Source organism: Bipolaris zeicola, assembly GCF_000523435.1.
Source record: "Bipolaris zeicola 26-R-13 unplaced genomic scaffold scaffold_333, whole genome shotgun sequence".
Lineage (NCBI taxonomy): Eukaryota > Fungi > Ascomycota > Dothideomycetes > Pleosporales > Pleosporaceae > Bipolaris > Bipolaris zeicola.
The window spans coordinates 1-20,828 of NW_006912382.1; the positions used below are offsets into that span (position 1 = coordinate 1).

A 20,828-nucleotide genomic window follows, 5' to 3' on the forward strand; every position below is an offset into this window, starting at 1 on the left:
CTTGTTTAAGAGCTTGAAGCGCGAGCTGTATTTGACGTTCACGAGAAGATTGTAAGTGCTGTAGTTGTTGTAACATTGGTAGGTAGTAGTGGTTTTGGTGGGGGCTTGGCAAAACTGTGACACGAACCCGTGTGTGACACGAACCCGTGAGGTACGTTACTTAGTAGCATTAAGCAAGTGGACATGTCATCTAGAGCATTGGTACAGAGTATAGGAATGAAACCACTAGTTAACTACTTATAACTAGCCTAATATGTTAATTCAAGTTTTGAGTACCAGTGAAATCCAAGAATTATCTGGTTACCGTCCAGCGCACTCTGTCGTTCTATCTGTGAAAAGCAACAGTAACAATCTTGATACAAAAAGTCTGTATTTACTTCCACTCAAGACACAATCTTAACAATACGGTCATGAGGAAGACGGGAGCATGCATGTATAGGCAACTACGAGGCGCATGCTGCACTCCGACGGTCCTGCGTATCGATGGCTAATACCTGCTATATAAAGGCTTCGAGAAACACAGCGCTGGGTACCGGCGATTGGTACCTATTATTCTTGTACTTTGAGGATGAGTTCCGTACATAAGACGCATTACCCTCTACCTTTTTCTTGATCGATATGGGGTGCGCAACATGGATGCACCTAACTTTAGGCTTTGAATTTCCTCCATTCATTTCGTAGGTACAATCAGGGCTTTGAACGCAGTTTGAAATGTCCATTGTGGATGCGGCCGAGCTGGGCTGAGCTGGGGCTGAGCAGCCTGATGCCTAACAATCCTTAACGTCCTGGCCTCGAAGCTGAGTCCTCGACATTCATCCTGTTCATCAAGTTTCTCTACGATCTCCAAAACAACCACATTCCCATACAACTCCCTTTACCTTTCGAAGACGCTGCGCGCCCAGTGTTCTTTTGATCGAATTGGTAGCTGTCGAGTCTCCACGCATATCGACCGCAACCGATTGGGATCTAAGTCCCCATTGATCTTCTCAAAGACCTAATACAACCCTCTAGCAATGGGTATATCGACGCCTACCAAACCCAGGACTCATAACGACTACACTGTGGGATGGATCTGCGCGCTACCCAAGGAGCAGACCGCAGCGAAGGCTATGCTAGACCAAATGCATCCGACTCTTTCCAAGCCACCAAACGACCCGAACACATACACTCTTGGGTCAATCAAAGAGCATAATGTCGTGATAGCCTGCTTGCCGAGAGGCATGTACGGCACTATTTCGGCAGCGACCGTCGCGGCCTGGATGATAAGCACTTTTCCATCTATCAAGGTCGGCCTCATGGTTGGCATCGGTGGCGGTATTCCACCCAAGGTCAGACTCGGCGACGTCGTGATTAGCACACCGGTGGATCAGTATCCTGGAGTGGTCCAGTGGGATATGGGTAAAGCGGAAAAGGATACTCATTTCAAACGAACCGGTGCGCTAAACAAACCTCCAAGCGCACTGCTGACAGCATTGACCACCATGGAGAGTACTCATGAGATGCAGGGATCTAAAATACGTGAGTACCTGGACGATTTGGGAAGGAAATGGCCAAGACTGGTGTCAGAATATACCAACTCCGATTCCCTCAAGGACCCTTTGTTCACACAAGACAATTACCGTCGTGGTCTGAGTATTTGGATGACTGTATTATCAATATACTGGGAGATGATGCTATCTATTCTCGGGTACTTCTTAGGGAGGGAGGCATTGGCTTCCATGGATAGTTGGGCGAAAATGATGAGAATCATAGCAGATTACAAGATTGGTGGGACTCAGAGGGAACCTGGAGATATGCGCGTGCATTACGGCCTAATCGCATCCGGTAATCAAGTGATCAAGGATGCTAAGTTTCGCGATAGTCTCAATGAGAGCCTGGGAGGAAATGTGTTGTGCTTTGAAATGGAGGCTGCAGGGCTGATGAATGACTTCCCTTGTATCGTTATCCGTGGTATCTGCGATTATGCCGATTCACAAAAGAACAAAGATTGGCAGAAATATGCTGCAGCAACCGCTGCAGCATGTGCGAAGGAACTTCTTGAATATGTACAGCCAAGCGATGTTGACGGAGAGCGTCCAGTGAGGGACATATTGAGCCACGGTTAGTTATTCTCGAGACCTTGTATGTATTTTATAGTGAGATTCTAATAACACTGTAGTTCTCGACACTGTCTCTAGAACCGAAGCCAATGTTGAAACTGTGAGGTCCAAGTTAGACAGAAAAGAAGACCTCAAGGTCCTGAATTGGCTCACGCTGACCGACTACGGTTCTCGACAAAGTGATGTTCTCAAAAGGCGAGAAACCGGGACTGGCCAATGGATTTTAGACTCCACTGAATACCAGGATTGGCTTAAGACAGAGAGGCAGACGTTATTCTGTTCTGGCATTCCCGGAGCGGGAAAGACAATCCTCACATCTATTGTTATCCACGACCTCACCGCAAGGTTTTCTAAAAATCCAAACGTCGGTATTGGGTACATCTACTGTAACTTTCAGCGGCAAGACGAGCAGAATGTCGACGATTTGCTGATAAGTCTGCTGAGACAGTTTGCTGAGAGCCAGCCCTCCTTGCCGAAGAGCATCAAAGATCTCTATTCTCTCCATGAAAACGAACGAACACGGCCGTCACTCCAGGAAATATCCAACACTCTTCATTCTGTTGTAGCCAACTACTCAAGAGTATTCATCGTCATCGATGCACTAGATGAATGCCAGACATCTAACGGCTGCCTGGCAAGGTTTCTATCCGCGGTTTTCAAACTTCAGGCCAATATACTTGCAACTTCTAGAATAAACGGCGAGATTGCAAAGATGTTTGGCCAGGCTACAACGCTAGTGATTCGTGCGAGAGATGGCGACGTAGAGGTATATCTGGATGAACGAATGAAGCTTCAACCGTCGGATATTCTAGATGATGCCACTAGAGGCATGATTAAAAGAAAATTAGTTGGAATAGTTGATGGAATGTAAGTCTTATAACGAGCCAAATAGGGTGCTTGAACATAGTAACATGGAAAATCAGGTTTCTACTAGCAGAGCTATCCATAAACTCACTTATAATCCTGCCAACAAAAGGACATATCAAAGAGGCTCTCAAAAATCTTGGTAATGGAATGGAGGGATTAGAAAGAATTTACAACATGGCGATGGAAAGAATCGAAAGCCAGAGAAGAGAGTGTCGAGATCTGGCGAAACAAATCTTGACATGGATTGTTCATGCCAGAAGGCCACTTTTCACTTCAGAACTCCAACATGCCGTTTCAGTCAGGTCGAATATTACAAAACTAGACGAAGACTACCTTCCGACCATCGATCGACTTCGATCTCTCTGCGCTGGGTTGGTCACAATTGATGAAGGCAGTGATATCATACGACTGGTCCACTATACCACCCAAGAGTACTTTGAGCGCATTGGAGGCAGATGGAAACTAGATCCTCAGTTCTATATTGCTTCAACATGCCTTACTTATCTATCATTCGACGTGTTCAAAACAGGTGGCTGCTCATCTGACAAAACGTTTGAGCAGAGACTTAGAGAGAACAAGTTTCTGGACTATGCCGCTAAGTACTGGGGTAAGCATGCTGCAATAGTTGAAGGCGAGGTGTGTGGGCTAGCTTGTTTCTGTCTTTCAGACAGCGAGTTGGTTTCAAGCGCTACGCAGGCATTGCTAGTTCGGAAGATTAATTATAGGAGATACAGCCAGATCTATCCTCAGAAGAGCACAGGATTACATCTTGCCGCACGATTGGGATTATCGCTAGTGTTAGAGACGATGCTCCCAGAACATGAAGGAGAAAGAACAACTGCACTAGAGAAAAGGGACAGTCACAACCAAGATCTATTGTATGTTGCAGCAAGCGCGGGACACGATAAAACAGTGGAGCTGCTGCTCGAAAAGGGCGCCAACCCTAATGCACGGAGTGGAGAGTACGGCAGTGCAATGCATGTGGCTTCAATAAGAGGCCACAAAGCGGTGGTAAAGGCGCTGCTCGACGCGGGCGCCGACCCTAACTTCAAGGGTAATTACTTCTACTATGCACTCCAAGCAGCTTCATATGGAGGTCACAAAGCGATTGTAAAGATGCTACTTGAAAATGGCGCAGAGATCAATGCGCAGGGTCAAGTCTATGGCGACGCACTTACTGCGGCTAAAGCTACACACCACAACGAGGTTGTAGATCTGCTTGTGGAGAAGGGTGCCAAGAGCGTTTTGAAAAAAGAAGAAGAGGATATGAGATACGATCGTTCATATGACAAAAATACGAAAGAGAGGAATACTAGCGATAACAGCCCCGAAACGAAGCCCGGCATATTGTTGATGAGAGATCAAGTTCAAATGGAGGCGCGGCGATGATCAGACGAGGGAGACGGACGGACAATACGGCGAATTTATAGGCATCGGAGCACTACGCTGCGTGTCCTTGTTTCAACTATGGGTTGTTCTACTGCTGTCTCATTGTAACCGTATTTTGGTTGTCGTACCTAATAGGGTTGTGCCTAATAGTCATATACCCGTTGGGAAGTGTACATATCAAGTATTACTAAACGAATTTTTTTTGGGTTCGAGCGAGGGTCTCCTGACGCTCATCTGAATCCTTTCAGTTTGACTGTAAAGTTAATTCTTTTAATACCTGATTCCGTTAGAGTAGGGTGTGACCTGCTATGCGTTTCTGAGACAATGGATCTGATACTGTGCCGGTGCACAGGGTCACGTGTGACCCTTGTGCTGACACTGTGATCTTGCCATCCCAACTATAAGAGCAGCACTTTCGTAGATAGCAGAAGAAGAAGGCAAGAAAAGGAAGTTTTGAAATCCCTTTATCGAACTGTTGCAACTCCCAGTGACAGTACCCCACCTACGACAACACAAGAGATTCGACGCCTAACGCCCCAATTCACCATAGTAGAACTTGTAGCCGTAACACTCTCTACACCCCCTCAATACGCTACATAGAAAACAGAGATAGAAAAAGCCAAGTCAGTCACAGTACGAAGAATCTTGTGACATGGCTGAAGATGAGATAGAAATAACCAAGTTCTGTAGGAAGTCACAGCTCTGGTGTTTAACTGAAGGATTATGTGAGTTTGGTTAAGAAATCATAATAAACATGACTAAGAACGCAAGGCCACGATGGACCTTTGTATGAACCACACAGTGTATTGCATAAGAAGAGGTAAGAATCGAGAATCTACGACAGTGCTTAGCACGACAGCGACGGACTACGATCACAAATGAAGTATACTAGGTCCTCTTAATAACCAGACCCAAAAGTCCCACTCTCACAGACTCAGTACAATAAACCAAGGTTAGACACAAAATATCGACAGGTTGGGAATGAGATGGGTACTTGAGGATCTGTACAAGGCTTGGATAAGAACAATAAATTCCATACACGTGACTATAGCCTCCTGGTCCTAAGGTTGCAGGTTTTATGATCTTCCTCTCGGCTAGGATAAGCTATATTTACTCTATCATTAATCATGCACTCATTTGCAATCATACATTCGATTTCATGATGCGTTATTGGTAGATAAGGCGGCACTACGTCTAAATAAGCATGATGCTTCGTCTTTCGAACTTTGGCAGCCAAAGAGGCTCTTCATCGATGCTTCTACAAAAAACCTGTGCGATCCCGATTCTTTCAAACCTGCCACCAGTCCCCTCAGCACAGGTAACCAACAGCATGTTCCATTCATCATCGCGTCCTTGTTGTTTTTCAGCTCTCGCAAGTACCAACGCGTGCACAACGTCCGTGCCGGGATCCCTATCCAACAATGCGGCACCCAAATAAACTCCATCGGAATCTGAGATCTTCGAACTCCAGTCACCCGTCTTGTCCACCAAAATCGAATGATCGAACGGATGGGCTGAGCCCTGGAGAAATTCAATCTGCACCACACCCACCAGGCCGGTAATCTTCAAGAACCCTCCATTCACACGTCCAAACTCGTCGTTACTAGCAAGTTCAACGTGAAAATCGTTCAGATCGAAAAGTGCGGGTGGAAATCTTCTGTATACAGACATTGGCCAAAACAATGGCGTTTCATATGATGCCCAAGACCAAGAGGGAGGTCCATTGACTGTTGAACGAGGCATCATATTCACCACCCCCCAACACAAGCCGTATTGGAGTCCCTCTTTCCAGAGACCAGCAATGTACGTCATATTCATGCTGCCTTGGACAAGTTTGGCGAGACCTGAAATTGCGGGCAGCCGGTCGGATGAATGTGTCAGTTGTCGTGTTGAGTAGTGTATGTACAGTATTTCGTGATACCATTTGGAGATTCGATCGAACAGATCATAGTCGCCGATACCATAGGCAGCAAGCTCCCGACCAAGGCTGGGACCTGTGGCAATATCATCAGTGTTATCCGTGAAAAGTAGGATTCCTTCCTCTATACGGGCTGCCTGTCGACATTCCCAGTAGATCTGGTTATTCTTGTAATGGAGAACGCGAGTAGACAGTATTCTCTCTTGACAAGCCCATGCCCTTTGCGCTAATGCACCTTCAGCCATATCAGCTGCAAGATACATGGGAGCATGCGCGTCCTCATACAATAGTAACTCAGTAGGCGCCTCACGCCTCGTAATATTTCTCACCACCATCTTCCTCAAGGATGGAGAAATCTCGCTGCTGCTTTGGCGGTTGAAAAAACCATCATGCACACCTTGACTTTCGGTCGCGGCAATCGTGACAACAGCCTGACTGTATATGACGCCCATCTTTTGTGATTCTCGCTCCCAATCTTGCACAGAATCTTGAACGATACAAAGAGCATCTAGCCATAAGTAACGATACCCCAGATTTCGAGTTGCTGTGACTGCATGTTGAAATGTTCTTGGCAAGTCATTGTAGGATATGCGCGTCAACCGTGATAGTAGAGTATCCTGTTTTGTCACGTAGGACGGGTCATGACCCCAACAGTAGCTCAAGGCTACATATGTACAAACTTGATGCATTTCCACTAGCTTAATATCCTGAGACCGATGTTGAAAAGCTTCCACATCAATCATACGGGCTGGCCGGGCACCATCAAGGTACTGCGTAGTGAGTGTAGGAATAGCCTCAGAACACCGATTATGGACCCTTCTTCAAAGTCTTCAAGGGTTGCTAGTAGAGCAATATTCTTCCTTGGAGTAGAAATATCAAACTCTCAGATCAACGGCCACGTCCAAGCACTGGCAATTCGAGTCTCATCATCTAACGAAGCGTCCTTGACTTGCATTTATTCAGCCATGCTGCTAAGTCAGAGCAAGTTCAATATCGCAAAGTAGGGCCACCTTCGCTTCCTATATACTTTGAAGGGTAGCCGTACAAGAACTCCCCATACTCAAACCGGGGCAAATCCCCTGTTCTGCTATACCGGTGGACGGTGGCTATAGAATGAATGTGAGCAAATAGAAGCCAGATATCGGTGTTTTAATATACCCAGTCTTCAGCAAGCGGCCTACAAAGCCATTGGTGCAGGCAGATGTACATCCTTCATAAAGATCGGCGAAGGCAACTACAACAAGGCGTATCGTATCGCCTGGAGGTGCTACCGACCAAAACTCTGTTCGAGCGGAATACATGATCAGGGAAGAAGCAAAAGGCACCCAACTCCATGAAATCTGGAAAGATCTGACAAACATCTAGCGAGTGGAACCACTTCCACACCAACACCACCGCATGCCCGTACACTTTCTCAGCAGGGCAGATAAAGCAACACGACGAAGAAGCCGAGACATTCAGCAAAAGCCAAGACTTCTGGGGGGCACTAAAGGGCGTCTTGACTGGATAAGATAGAGGGTGGGGAACGATGCGGCTTTGAGGAAGAGACGCGTTGGATTGCGGAGCTTGATGGGCATGGAAAATAGCATTTGCATTCATCTTTGTAAGAATAGGTAGTGGTAAGAGCACCATCAGTGATCTGTGTGGCTTCAAGGTACAACGAGCGAATGAAGCTCGGATTTTACAGACATGGTCATGTCCATCTCTTCGAAGAAATTAAAACACAAGTAGATTAATCTTACTTACTTTATTCTAGTAGCAGCTCTGAGTCTAATTGCAGTTGTAAGCTACATGTTATGATTAATTCCTAGTAGAGGAGTCTTTCATGCACGAAGAATCGTGATTTAATTAGTTCCATGAACCTATTGTATAACTACTGCTCCTAATGATGTTCATACAGATGTTAGAAATCTATCTTTAGCAAGCGCATGGTCACGTGACGAACACCGAAATCTACACTACATAGTTCAAAGCAGCAAACTAGAGGTGCCGGATTAGTGGGCATTCGGAGCAGCCTACATGTGAGGGAAATTATTGCTTTGCAACCTTTCTGTAGACTTAGCATTGTATATATTTAACAAACTTATACACCAGCCTCCACGAACAGAGTTTTTGAACTGTCAATCACGGTCATGCCACTAATCAATGACAACAGAGTTGATCAATATGTTTTACATTCTTTCATATCTGGACATTGCTTCGTAGTCTATTACATACATCTGCACCGTTCGCCAACCTCATCACCAGGACCGTTGACTCCTTGTAACAATGCTTGCAGTTTTAGCGTATGCTCACCCGCAAACGCCTACCTCACTGAGAGGCCGAGCTTGATACCAATTACGGCTCGGATAAAGCGATTTAAGCCTTGCCAGCAGTGTAGAAGTCGTCAAGAGCGACCTTGATGCGCTGAGACATGCTCTTCTCACCCTCACGGACCCAGACACGGGGGTCGTAGTACTTCTTGTTGGGCTTGTCGTCACCGTCGGGGTTACCCTATCAGAAAGTTAGGTACTGTAAGTATAAAAATTATTCCAGATTCAACATACCACTTGGGTCTGGAGGTAACCGCTCTTGGACTGAATGTAGTCCCGGATACCGGAGAGGTAGGCCCATTGCATGTCAGTGTCGAGGTTGACCTTGACAACACCGTATGAGATGGCTTGGCGGAAGTCATCGACAGAGCTACCGCTACCGCCGTGGAAGACGAGGAAAACGGGCTTGTCCTCCTTGGAGTTGGTCTTCTCCTTGACGTAAGCCTGGTGCTTTTGGAGGAGCTCGGGGCGGACTAGGAACCACAATGTTAGCATGTCTTGGAAAATATGCCGGTTCACTGATACTCACGCTTGACGTTTCCGGGCTTGTAGACACCGTGGACGTTGCCAAAGCCGGCGGCGATAGAGAAGAGGGGAGAGACGGCGGACAGCTCCTTGTAGATGTCGTAGATGTCCTCGGGTTGAGTGTAGAGGGAGTTGTTGTCGACATCCTCGTTGTTGACACCGTCCTCCTCTCCTCCGGTGATACCGATTTCCATCTCAATCATCTGCTTCATTGGTGCAGCGCGTTCGAGGTACTTCTTGGTGGTGGCTGAAGGTGAATGTCAGCATATGTCCAATTAATGTTTTCTCTTCTCGTTCCTGTGTTTCGGTGATGTGCTTACCAATGTTCCACTCCTTGGGCTCCTCAGAGAGATCTGACGAAATGGTTAGCAGAGTGAATATGCCGGGACGCAGTTTCTTTTGTCTCACCAATCATGTGCGAGCTGAAGAGGGCCTCTCCGTGAGCCTTGAAGTAGGCCTCGTCGGCATCCATCATGCCGTCCAACCAGGGCAGGAGCTTCTTGGCGCAGTGATCTGTGTGGAGGACAACGGGGATACCGTATGCAGGGGCAATGGACCTGATGTAGTGGGCGGCAGCAATGCTACCAGCAATGCTGGCCTCCTGCTTGCCGTTGGCTACGCCCTTGCCTGCAAAGTATGCGGCACCTGTTCAATTATGGTGGTTAGTACATATCTCGTAAATGGTCTGTTTGGGCATTCTTACCTCCATTGCTCAGTTGCAGGATGATGGGAGACTTTGCGTCGCGGGCAGCCTCGAGGGCAGCGACAACTGTGGAGGAGGAAGTGACGTTGATGGCGGGGATGGCTGTGCAAAAGTCCGAGTTAGTGATGGTCGCCGGGGATTCAGCTTGTCGTGATGCATACCATAGCCCTCTGACTGAGCGTGCTTGAAAAGCGCGAGGATCTGGATAGTGTCAGTTTATTGCGCAGATTGACAGTTGAGTATCAAGGGTCGCATACGTCGTCGCCGACGATGACACCGGTCCTGTTCAATGTCAGTTTGCGCGTTCTAACGTGATCTGAGGGGTCAAGCGGGGTCGAGAGCAACATACTTGCGGGACAGGACTTCACTGGCTTGAACCATGGTTGCTGTTGTCTTGGAGATGTGCTGTTGTGGGTATGGGTATATGATGGGGTGGAGGGTCAATTGTAAGGTTGGAGATGGGGAAGAGAAGGTGTGATGAAGAGAAAGTTTGTGCAGGCGTGTCGAGCTTTGTATTGCCCAAGTAAAGTTCAAACGCGGTAGTGGGGTTGGCTGGCGGACCACAAAAAACACCCCCGCTAAGGACCGCAGTAGTGACGCAGCTGGTGTCGCCCAAGCCTTCACCCACCACCCAGCCCAGCCAGGGTCTGCGCAGAAGCATACATAGTTGCAACGCCACACAAATGTGCTTGATAGATAACGCTATGCAATTGTCGCCTTGATGCTACCAATTAGTTGCCCTTGAACCTACCTTTGCTTTTGTTCTTTTCGATGGACTGCCCACTGCCCCTCGCAACAGACCGCAAGTGGTGGTAGTGGTGGTGGTGGCACGTCTCCAACCATGTCCTTCACGGCCGCGCTCTGAAGTCATGGCGGGGCCGCGTCTGCTCGGCAGCGCGGAACTAATAAAAGTGGGCTGTCTCTTTTCTGCATCTCATGCCATGGCCATAGGTAGCTCAACGCAACATCATCGCACCCACAGGTGACAGGCTGCCCGACTCTCGCCGCAACACGCCAGTCGTCCCGTTCACCGGCCCCGCGCCAAACCACACAGTCGCCAGTCCGTCAGGGTCCCACCAATGATATCACCCTCGATTCACCGGAGTACATGCGACATATCGTGATTAGCATTGAGCTCTTGTCTGCTTCTGTTCCGATATGCGGAAATCTTAGTCACGTGTTCACTATAGTAGCCATGTCCTTTCTGCACCCGGACAAGCCCTCGTTTCCCGAGGTTCTGGGCCCTTCTTCGGCTTCATGCCAACAGCCTCGCAACGGCTTGCAAGCCCGCGACTGGCCGCTCATGCTTCCGAATCTTTCGCCCTGATCCGTATGTTCCGTACCAGCGTCCTCTCTGCGCCCGGCAACCGTATCTCGGCCTTGAATGTGCCCAATTGCTTCACCCGCGATGCATCGCCCTCCTCATGTCCTGATACAAACTTGACATCACTCTCGTTCAGAACAACTCGAGATGCTTCATCGTTGTGCGCCAGCGCGCTCTTGATAGTCGTTGCCAGATCCGCAGTGGATACAGATCCGTATATAGCGTTTGCCGATGCCTTCGCCTTGCTCATAGCAGCTGCTGTCAGAATGTCCGCTGCGCCCGATGCCCCTACCCGTTCTCGTTTTGGACTGTCTTGTTCGATAGGCTGGCGGTAAAAGTCAATCGTTGGTGGGACGAACATGTCGAGGAGCTCCATGGACCGCTCAGGCTATTCTTTTTGTTAGCAGGCCGGTTTGCAACCAAAGGCATCATGTAGCTTACACTGAGCACATCAATCTCAATTGGCCGCACAAAGTACTTGGGCTGCTGCATCGACTCGCTCTCTTCCTCATCGGCCTCCTCCAGATTCAGCCTTACACCAAATGTGACGTCGCGTGCCAAATCCACGTCCTGAGCCTTGAGCTGCTTCAACTGCGTAGCGGGAACATAATCGGCAATGCGTGCGGGAAACCAGCGATTGCGCATCAGCGAGGGGTTGAGGGGGACATAGGAGCCTTTGCAGTGTTAGCCAGTGCTGCAGTTTGTGGTTTCTAGGCGCATGCTTGACACTGCAACAATGGCTTTGCAGCAAAGACATGTCGAGCTCTTGCAAAGCGCACTCCATTCCATATATCGTACCTGCGCGGCCAAACCTTGGCACATCCTTGAGCAGCTTCACGACAATGTTGCGCTCGGCCTCTTTCGCCTTCTTCGAGATGCTGCGTATCTGCTGCGTCCCCCACGCTTCAGAATTTTGCAGTGTGGCCCTGCGTACACATGCGGTGCACTGGGGAAGAAGGGCCAAGCCCCTCATTGAAGCCATTGTGCGTGTTGTCTGGGAGTTTGTCCGGGTCCGAGAAATATGCAAGACGTCCGGACAATTCTGGCGATCTTCGCGGCGGAAGCGGAGGTGCAAATGGGCCGGTGCGACTTGCCGTACGTCGATGGGCTCGGCATACTTTTGCACCTGCCTCACGACCAAACACCAGGAGACGGCCAGCGCGATACCCAAAACTGGGCAGCAGCCAGACAATGGCGTCGGCCGCAGTCAGACTTACTCCACACAGTACTACGCAAACCTAGCACGACCACGCACCGTATTTGCAGCACCCGTGTGCAAGACCCTAACCTTGCCTCCGTCCAATCCCGCGGTAGCGGGAGTGCCAGGCTCCGCAAGATGCCTGAGAAGCCTCTCACAATCGCGACGTACGCCGCCGGCGCCTCTCTTGCCGCCATCACTCTGGTCTATGTTTTTGGACCAACGTATTTCCTCGACGATGATTCAAATGCGGCTAGCAGTAAGAAGAAGGGCGTAGTTGGGCTTACCAATGCAGCAAACGACTGCTTCATCAACTCGGTCCTACAGGCCCTCGCCGGCTTACCGGATTTACGCATCTATCTCATACGAGAAACCCACAGGCGGCTGCTCGACGGACCAGAAGTCTACGATGTGGACCCCGAGAGACAAGGCATAGCTAATGGGCCCGTAAAGCCTGCCAGGTTGGAGGGTCTGCAAAGGGGCATCCTGACCCATGGATTGAAAGATGTCCTAGACCGACTTAACGAACGGCCGATATACAAAAAGACCATCTCTCCGCAGCCCTTCATCAGAACGCTGGAGCGTGCATTCGGCACACGCATCAGCCGGCAACAACAAGACGCGCAAGAATTCCTCCAAATAGTAACGGAGCGTCTGTGCGATGAATACCATGCTGGAGGAAATGCAAGGCGACAGGCTACCCTAGATGCCGTCACCGTTGTGAATGGCGACAGTATTCCTGAAGGAAGCATCGTCGAAGCGCTGCCCAACGGGACGATTGCTCAAGCACCCGTTGACGACCAGGGCGAAAACGAGGCCGAAGGAGACGAAGTCTCTACAGATGAAGAAGGGTTCCCTTTTGAGGGCAAGATCGAGTCGCAAATTGAGTGTCAGGTTTGCCATTTCAAGCCGAAGCCTACAGTATCAACATTCGTCACTTTGACTCTGAATGTACCACAAGCCTCCTCGACCTCTCTCAACGCGTGCCTTGACGGCATGCTCAAGCTTGAGTACATAGATGATTTCAAGTGTGAGCGCTGTCGACTAGAACATGCGCTCAGGAGCAAAAATCATGAGCTTTCAACAGCAACTGACCCGGACATCAAAGAACGACTGGAATCAGACATTGCTAAGATTCGAAAAGCACTAGATGAAGATCCTGAGCAGACACCGGAGGGTGTTGAGTTACCTGCTTCAAGTCAAGCACCCAAACGTCGGATTTCCCGCCACATGTACATTTCACAGTTTCCCAAGGTTCTTGCGATACACCTATCACGTTCTACCTTTGCGATTGGTGCCACCTCAACGAAGAATCTTGCCAAGGTCGCCTTCCCGGAAGCTCTTCCATTAGGAGGACTGCTTCATCGCAAGAACTACCGCCTTCTTGCAGTTGTCACTCACAAGGGAAGCCACAACAGTGGCCACTACGAGTCGTTCCGCCGTCAAGTGCAGCCAATGCCCTTCTCCACGCCCGTGTCTTTTGGCACAGAAGGTGCATTCAGTCGTCAGGCCAGTCCGCACCCATCAGCAGCGCCATCCGCAGTGCCGTCTGCCATGCAAAGCCCACGCATCTCCACACTCAACCTGCCCAACCATATCGAACGCGGATCAGGAGTTTCCACTACATCGACACTCGACTCACCATCGTCACGATCGCTGTCGTCGCAAGAAAACATACCACCCTCACGAGGGCCAGCCCCAACATCTGCACCTCGACTATCAGAGTCAGACCCGTCGCATCTAGCATCCCCCACTGACGTCAGGAATAGTAGTGGAAGCGGGGATGAATCTTTGTCTCGGACAAGAAGTATACGATCACTGAGGGAACGGGCGTCAGAGAAGGCCTCTTCAATCGCAGATAACAATCTCCGGCGTCGCAAGCCGAAGAAGGCTAACAACCGGTGGTGGCGGATTAGCGATGACAAGATCAAGGAGAGTAAGACGTCGGAGGTTCTGAACATGCAGAAAGATGTGTATTTGTTATTTTACGAGCTGAATAATAGTTAGAATTTCGGCATGGGGCTTATCTCTGCGAGTGTTGTACGACAGTAAGGGATATTATACATCGGTGAGCACCACCTGTTGGATTAGCATTCTTCTCTCAATTAGACGGACACATGACTTCCCAATAAAAAAACCTGTAAATATTGTGCAATCGTGTACTGCACGCAAGCAGCCCGTAGCCAAGTGCTGTCTTTGAAGCGTGTGCCTAATCACCCTTGATCTCATTGGTCAACACCCCCACGTGGCCTAGATTCCCTCTCTTGCAACGAATTAGTAACTAGACTAACGTCCTGCAATGCAACCTACATACCTCACCTTTTCCCCTCACTTTGTTGTTGTTACGCTGCACGACTTGCATACAAAGGAACAAGTGGTTGTATGCGTTGTCCGCAACGCCACCCTTTGCAATTTACCCCTCGTTCTCTTGTTTTCCGTTGTGCAAGTCTTGCTGCCTTGGGATAAATCTTACTGCATTAGCGATTATTGTATTTCTCAACCTAGTGATTCTAGGTAGTAGGATTGGGGTATTTAAAGAGAGAACAAGGACGGCTGTGGAGCGTAACCTGTGGATCGTGTTAACTGCTCGTGTTTGAAAAAAAAAGGGGGGAATAGTGTTATAGACGACACTTCATAACCCTCCATTAAACAAAGGCGTCTCTCTCCACACCACAAGGCTAAACCTGCCATTCCAAGGTTCAAACTCAACCCTACTACCCCCCATCCCCCACCCCACCAAAATGCCGAGCCTCGAAGCAGACGACTCACCCTTCACGCACGCCAGCAACAAACTATCCCTCACCAAACCCCCGCGACTCCTCATCATCGGGGCCGGAAGCCGCGGCGCCGCCTACGCTGACGCCACATTACTGTGCTCCAACGCCATCATCGCCGCAGTATGCGAGCCCAACGACTTCAAGCGCGCCGAGTTTGGGCGGAGGTACATGTGGGGACCTGATGGCGAAGCCACTCCTTCGCAGAGTTTCAGAGATTGGAGGGAGTGGAAAGAGTATGAGATGCAGCGACGGGAGCGAGAGAGGAATGGTGAAGCGAATGTGAGTAAGGGGGTTGATGCGGTGTTTGTTTGCGTCTTAGATGAATTGCATGAAGAGGTTGTGTGTGGGATTGCGGATATGGGGTTGCATATTTGCTGTGAGAAGCCTATGAGTACGAGTTTGGAGAGTTGCGTTAAGATGTATCAGGCACTTTCCAAAGGTGCGAGAGAGGGGAGAGAAACGATTTTTGGGATTTGCCATGTGTTGAGGTATTCGCAGCATAATATGTTGCTGAGGCATTTGGTGCTGGATGAGGAGGTTATTGGGGATGTGGTGAGTGTGGAGCATGTTGAGCCGATTGGGTGGTGGCACTTTAGTCACAGTTATGTGAGGTATGGTGTCTATGGACTTTTTTTCACTGGCGTATGGCTAACACGAGGTAGGGGCAACTGGAGGAAAGAGTCCAAGACTGCGCCTTCCTTGCTTACAAAGTCATGTCACGATATTGACTTTTTGATGTGGATGCTGTGTTCCCCCGGTACCAAGGCAAAAGACGCGGTGCCTCATCTTCCTTCGTACGTCACTTCGACTGGATCACTCAAGTTCTTCCGCAAAGACCGGAAGCCAAAGGCTGCTGGATCAGCGACCAACTGTCTATCCTGTGCGCACGAGCCAAACTGCGACTGGAGTGCAAAGAAAATTTACCTCGAGGGGCATTTGAACAATGGCAATGCAGATTGGCCGGTCAAGGTTGTCAACCCGGAAATCGAAGACATGTTCAAGACGGCTGGGAAAGAGGTTGCTGGCAAGGCACTGCTCAAGAGCCTGGCCGAGGACTACACCGCTGATACTCCGGCCAGCAAAGTGGACGAACGGTCGTGGTTTGGTCGGTGTGTGTGGGAGTCGAGCAATGACGTATGCGACGACCAGTGCGTGACGATCACATGGGACGATGACCCGATAGCAAAGGATGAAGAGGGTCTGCCCATACTGCGTGGCCGCGGTGCAAAGACGGCGCAATTCCACATGGTAGCGTTCACGGAGAAGCAGTGCGAGCGACGTGGCCGCATATACGGCACCGAGGGCGAGATTGAGTATGACAGCAGAGAAATCAAGGTGTACAAGTTTGGCAGTGGACAGACAAAGGTGCACAACCCATATGTGGCAGGTGGTGGTCACGGGGGCGGAGACGAAGGACTTGCGCGGCAGTTTTTGCTGGCAGTTGACGCTGTGGATTCAGGCGCCATGGCCGCGGCAGACGCTCAGCGTCGATACCTCGGGTGCGACTTGAATGAGGCTTTCCGCAGCCATGCCATGGTTTTTGCGGCTGAAGAGGCCCGAACGAAGCGCCAGGTGGTGGAGTGGAAGAGGTGGTGGGCTGACCGGGTGGGGTCGCACTTGGACCAGCGGTAACGTGGGTGGCATGGGTTGATGGGTTTGCATGGGCTGCATGGAATGATGACAATTGATGCCAACGCTGGTCAGCATGGCGGGCGCGTACAGAGGGCAAAAGGGCATGAATGACATGGCATGAGGCTCTTGCAAAGCTTGGTTCACGGGGTTCATGGGCAGGCGAAATGAAGGCTGTGCAGTGTCGTGCCAATCCGGAGCCAGCGCTCCATGAAGCAGTCCTGACCCCAGAGACGTTTGACAGGTAGAGGCTCCGCTTTCAGGAAATTAACGGCCTTTTTGACAGTGGCGATCTGACTCGCTCGGGCTATATTTGGGGGGCTTTGGTCAAACCTAATACTTCCCGATTGGGCAGAGTGCGGGCGCTTAATGAACCATGTTCGGGATGCTGGACGGTGAGGCTCAAGGGAACGCACCACACAGCAAGGCTGCTGGCCCAGTTCTGCGTGAGTACCGACGGCTGAGCGTACGGGCGCTTGGGATTGGCGGATGCCGTGGTCGTGGAGCCTACCGGGGATGATGGTTTGGTCCGGTCGTAGTACCTGTACGCTGGGCGAACAGACTGCTGGCGCTGTGGATGCTCGTCGCTGTACTTTTGGTGTGCTCAGGCGGGCGTGGTGGCGACAGCGCAGCAAAGGTGGGCTTGGGCCGGGACCCCGAACGTGGTGCTTTGTCAACAACGCGGTCTTCCAAGTCTACGCGTTGACGTGTAGAGGGGCTTGAACGACGTGTTATAGTCGTGAATACACTTCTCTCCGCCCATTGTGAGTCACTCAGTCGTGCATGTGGCCGGCCTGCGGGAAGACGCATGCCGCGCTGCCGAAACGAAACGCTGGAGAGCTGACAGCCAATCAGCCCCGATACCCCATCGATGACTCTTCATCCCCCCCGGCTGCCCCCCCGGCTGCCTGCCCCACCCTTCGCGGGACCCAGCACGGGCCTTGCGGCAGGGCGCCAACCACACCTGCACTACAACCCTCCATTCGTCCCTTCGCGCCGCCCACCCACAAACTGCCGCCATGGGAGAAAACAAGAGAACGAGGGAAAAAAATGTGCTCCCTCACCGTACTACCGCTGCATCGCTACGCAGAGAACGGGGCCGAGAATCCCGGTTTCAAGTTGTCCAACCGCCCCCATGTGCAGGCGCCTCGCTGGCCTGCCTTACCGCTTCGGTCTGCTGCTTGGTACCGCTGGCCATTCACACACCGTCAAGCCTGCCCACCAGACCACTTCAAGCCTGCCAGGCCTCAAGAATAGCATTCCAGAAAGCCGTTCGCTAACTAGCCACGTACTCGCCCAGCCCATGCAACGGCTACGCTATGTTTCAGACGCCCTGTGAGGCTCGCATGTCGTAGACGGCTCCGCTCGTGCTACTGCCGCCAGACCGCCTCGCTCTCTTGTTGTATACCGGCCCAAGGTATCGGACCCCCTTCGATGCATCGTGTTTCAGGCTTGTTAGCGCGGTGAGAGCGTTGGTTCTCGTGTCTCTACGCGGGGAACACCAAGGATAAGAAGTCTGGCTGTGCCGCAATCCATCATGCCCATTCATTCATCTTGCGCTGCATTTCCATCAAGAGCACTGCCTCACCCCGAGTCAACCGTGTCTCGCCCTTGCTTTTCCTTTCTCTCTACCTTTGCATTGTTTGGTCTTAGACACTCGGAGCTGGTCTCTACTATTAATCCCTATTCCATAATCTCCTACCTGCCTCTTCTCCCAGTCTCCACAGCGTATGTTATTTTTTTTCTTCTTCCCTGGACCCCTTCTCACAGACCACGTGGGCTGCCGCTGACATAAACCAGTCTGGTAGCTCTCATCCACCCAACATGTACAGCCGTCAAACAACCCCCCCGAATGCTTCATTCAACTACATCCCCGGCAGTGTCGGCTCAGATATCACATACTACTCGCAAGCCTCATCACCAGAACCCCAGCTGGCTGTCCCCACTCCCCCACGGTCACCGGTAAGGCAATATGGTCCTGTTCTCCTCCCCAAGGTTCGCGTTCAGGACCAGGTATCTGAGCCCACCACTGGTCCCGTCAGACATCGCAGGACGACGTCTAACTCCAGTGCCGGCTATGCCTACAGCCCCTACTCACGTTCATCCTCCATGGCCCGCCGTGGATCAAGCCCTTTGAACCACAACATCCACAACATGCACAGCACACTCACATCCCCCGTGTCAACTGCCTCGTCATACGACTTCAACCTCTCCACTCTCAACTCCCCCATCACCTACCCACAGCAGCCTGAACTTCCTCGGCGGCCATCATACATGAGCTCGCACTCTCGCTCAGCCTCTGCCAACCGCGCCCGCCACGATCGCTCTGGCTCTGCCGGAAGTGTCGACGAGCAAGTCATCAGCCGCTATGGCTTCCCCACCTACCGCAACATGCCTAGCTATGTTACTGCCTCGGCTGCGCCTCAGTCCAACTTGGGTGTTGCGACGGCTTTCCCCTCCACATACTCCTCCGCCCAGGACATGTCCAACTTCACTGCGTCTTGCATCCAGGAGTTTTCTGTCCCAGAGTTCGACACTGCCCCAGCTGTTCAGTACCCAGCTTTTGGAGACTTCGCCTTCGATGGCTTCCAGCAGATGCAAGCCACATCCTCTTTGGTAGAGTACCTCGCTTCTCCCAATCCATCTCCATCTCTGGTCCGCCGCGTCACTAGCGCACCCCGAGGCATCAACAACCACTTCTGGTGGGACATCCGCAACCTTCGCAGCTGGGAAGACTTCAACATCACCACCATCAAGTCCATCCCTTCGGTGCTTCCTCTCCTTGAGGTCCCCGTCCCAGCGACCTACCTTCCCCAGCCCTGCCGCCAGAACCTGCAGCCCGAGAACGAGTCGGCTCTTCAAGATATCTGCACCAACTACTACGCCAACAAGGTCAATGCAGCTCTCAAGGTCACTCAAGGAAACAGCCACATGATCATGCGCGCCATCAAGCCAGTAGCCGGCCAACGTCAACAACCAGAGTTCATCTCCAACTACCCCTCCGACTACGAGAAGACGCTCTTTGGCGACAGCCGTGGCCGCGTCGTTGGTCTTGTCAAATGCTACGACCAATGGAACACTGGCATGCGCAGCGAGTCACCCCCCAAGCAAGTCCTCTACCTCCAGGGCCTCGCTCACCTCCAACGCGTCATGCGCGAGCACGGCTGCCGCTACGGCTTCATCATGACCGAAATTGAGCTTCTTTGTGTCCGCTGCGGTGGTCCCTCCGACATGTCCACCCCTGACCCCACCACCGTCAATGCCCAAACCGGCGTGCCCATCTTCGGCTACCTCGAGACCTCAGCCCCCATCAGCCTGTCAACCAATGGCTCTCACCCAGAAACCGGTGACATGCAGCTTACTGCCGCGCTCGCCCTCTGGTACCTCCACATGCTTGCCAAGGAGAACCCCTTCGAGGGCATGGGAACCTGGCGCATGGACGTTGGCGGCCCTGCTGCTCTCACCCGCCAAAACTTCCTCGAGAAGGACTCTTGGATCCCCAAGCCCCAGCTTGGCGAGAAGCGAGAGGCTAAGCGCATCAGAGGTTGGGTATTCCCTGATGAGCCGCTTAGCAAGAGGGAGTGCGGCAAGGGCAAGAGGGGCAAGAGCATTGGATAGATGCGGGGCTTACGAGCTGCTAATGAGGATATGAGGATATGACTGGGACATGATACCATGTGGATGAAACAACAAAATACATATATACTAGTGTGATACCGCTGGTCGGTATCGAATTTCGCCTATTACTTGTTTACCCTTTTTTTGCGACAAGAGGCATTGAGCGGCGTTTTCCTTTTCTTTCTTCTATTCTGACTCAAGCTTTTTGATTTGAGTAGCATCTCATAGGGATTCGGCATAGCATTTACAAGGCGCGTGGGATATCCAGTTTTCATTTTTTTTCGTTACATATTACAGACTAGTTTATAAGTAAAATTCATTAACGTATTCTATCACCGAGCGTGCCACATCACCGAGTGTGCCACTTTTTCTTGGCATCGCGAACTTCACGTACGAAAGGCAATGCCTCAACAACAGAACGCGATACTAATCCAGCAAGAAGGCCGAATTACTCTTGCGCTTCAAGCCT

At 50.9% G+C, this 20,828-nt stretch overlaps 9 protein-coding genes across 9 annotated transcripts; 5 read left to right on the plus strand and 4 right to left on the minus strand.

Moving 5' to 3' along the window:
• Nucleotides 1-1,013: 1,013 nt before the first annotated feature.
• COCCADRAFT_41522 (uncharacterized protein) lies at nt 1,014-4,355 on the plus strand (the record flags this gene model as incomplete). The annotated part of the gene is made up of 4 exons (XM_007719645.1): nt 1,014-2,100; nt 2,159-2,966; nt 3,023-3,921; nt 4,051-4,355. The coding sequence occupies 4 exons, from the start codon at nt 1,014-1,016 to the stop codon at nt 4,353-4,355; spliced, it is 3,099 nt and encodes a 1,032-aa protein (XP_007717835.1).
• Nucleotides 4,356-5,906: 1,551 nt separating this feature from the next.
• On the minus strand, nt 5,907-6,518 carry COCCADRAFT_65280 (uncharacterized protein; the record flags this gene model as incomplete). Its single annotated transcript, XM_007719646.1, has 1 exon — nt 5,907-6,518. A coding segment is annotated over one exon (612 nt), but the record flags the coding sequence as incomplete, so codon positions are not given.
• A 183-nt stretch (nt 6,519-6,701) lies between these two features.
• COCCADRAFT_110624 (uncharacterized protein) lies at nt 6,702-6,962 on the minus strand (the record flags this gene model as incomplete). Its single annotated transcript, XM_007719647.1, has 1 exon — nt 6,702-6,962. A coding segment is annotated over one exon (261 nt), but the record flags the coding sequence as incomplete, so codon positions are not given.
• Nucleotides 6,963-8,631: 1,669 nt separating this feature from the next.
• Nucleotides 8,632-10,194, minus strand: COCCADRAFT_110645 (uncharacterized protein; the record flags this gene model as incomplete). The annotated part of the gene is made up of 9 exons (XM_007719648.1): nt 8,632-8,766; nt 8,820-9,058; nt 9,115-9,357; nt 9,431-9,463; nt 9,519-9,755; nt 9,814-9,915; nt 9,975-10,014; nt 10,071-10,095; nt 10,163-10,194. 9 exons carry the CDS (start codon nt 10,192-10,194, stop codon nt 8,632-8,634), a joined length of 1,086 nt encoding a protein of 361 aa, XP_007717838.1.
• Nucleotides 10,195-10,370: 176 nt separating this feature from the next.
• COCCADRAFT_110646 (uncharacterized protein) lies at nt 10,371-10,535 on the plus strand (the record flags this gene model as incomplete). Its single annotated transcript, XM_007719649.1, has 1 exon — nt 10,371-10,535. A coding segment is annotated over one exon (165 nt), but the record flags the coding sequence as incomplete, so codon positions are not given.
• Nucleotides 10,536-11,114: 579 nt separating this feature from the next.
• COCCADRAFT_110638 (uncharacterized protein) lies at nt 11,115-12,119 on the minus strand (the record flags this gene model as incomplete). Its single annotated transcript, XM_007719650.1, has 3 exons — nt 11,115-11,525; nt 11,579-11,811; nt 11,936-12,119. The coding sequence occupies 3 exons, from the start codon at nt 12,117-12,119 to the stop codon at nt 11,115-11,117; spliced, it is 828 nt and encodes a 275-aa protein (XP_007717840.1).
• A 354-nt stretch (nt 12,120-12,473) lies between these two features.
• On the plus strand, nt 12,474-14,342 carry COCCADRAFT_41525 (uncharacterized protein; the record flags this gene model as incomplete). Its single annotated transcript, XM_007719651.1, has 1 exon — nt 12,474-14,342. One exon carries the CDS (start codon nt 12,474-12,476, stop codon nt 14,340-14,342), a length of 1,869 nt encoding a protein of 622 aa, XP_007717841.1.
• A 734-nt stretch (nt 14,343-15,076) lies between these two features.
• On the plus strand, nt 15,077-16,744 carry COCCADRAFT_110637 (uncharacterized protein; the record flags this gene model as incomplete). The annotated part of the gene is made up of 2 exons (XM_007719652.1): nt 15,077-15,723; nt 15,775-16,744. The coding sequence occupies 2 exons, from the start codon at nt 15,077-15,079 to the stop codon at nt 16,742-16,744; spliced, it is 1,617 nt and encodes a 538-aa protein (XP_007717842.1).
• Nucleotides 16,745-18,565: 1,821 nt separating this feature from the next.
• On the plus strand, nt 18,566-20,359 carry COCCADRAFT_9663 (uncharacterized protein; the record flags this gene model as incomplete). The annotated part of the gene is made up of 1 exon (XM_007719653.1): nt 18,566-20,359. One exon carries the CDS (start codon nt 18,566-18,568, stop codon nt 20,357-20,359), a length of 1,794 nt encoding a protein of 597 aa, XP_007717843.1.
• Between the last annotated feature and the right edge of the window lie 469 nt (nt 20,360-20,828).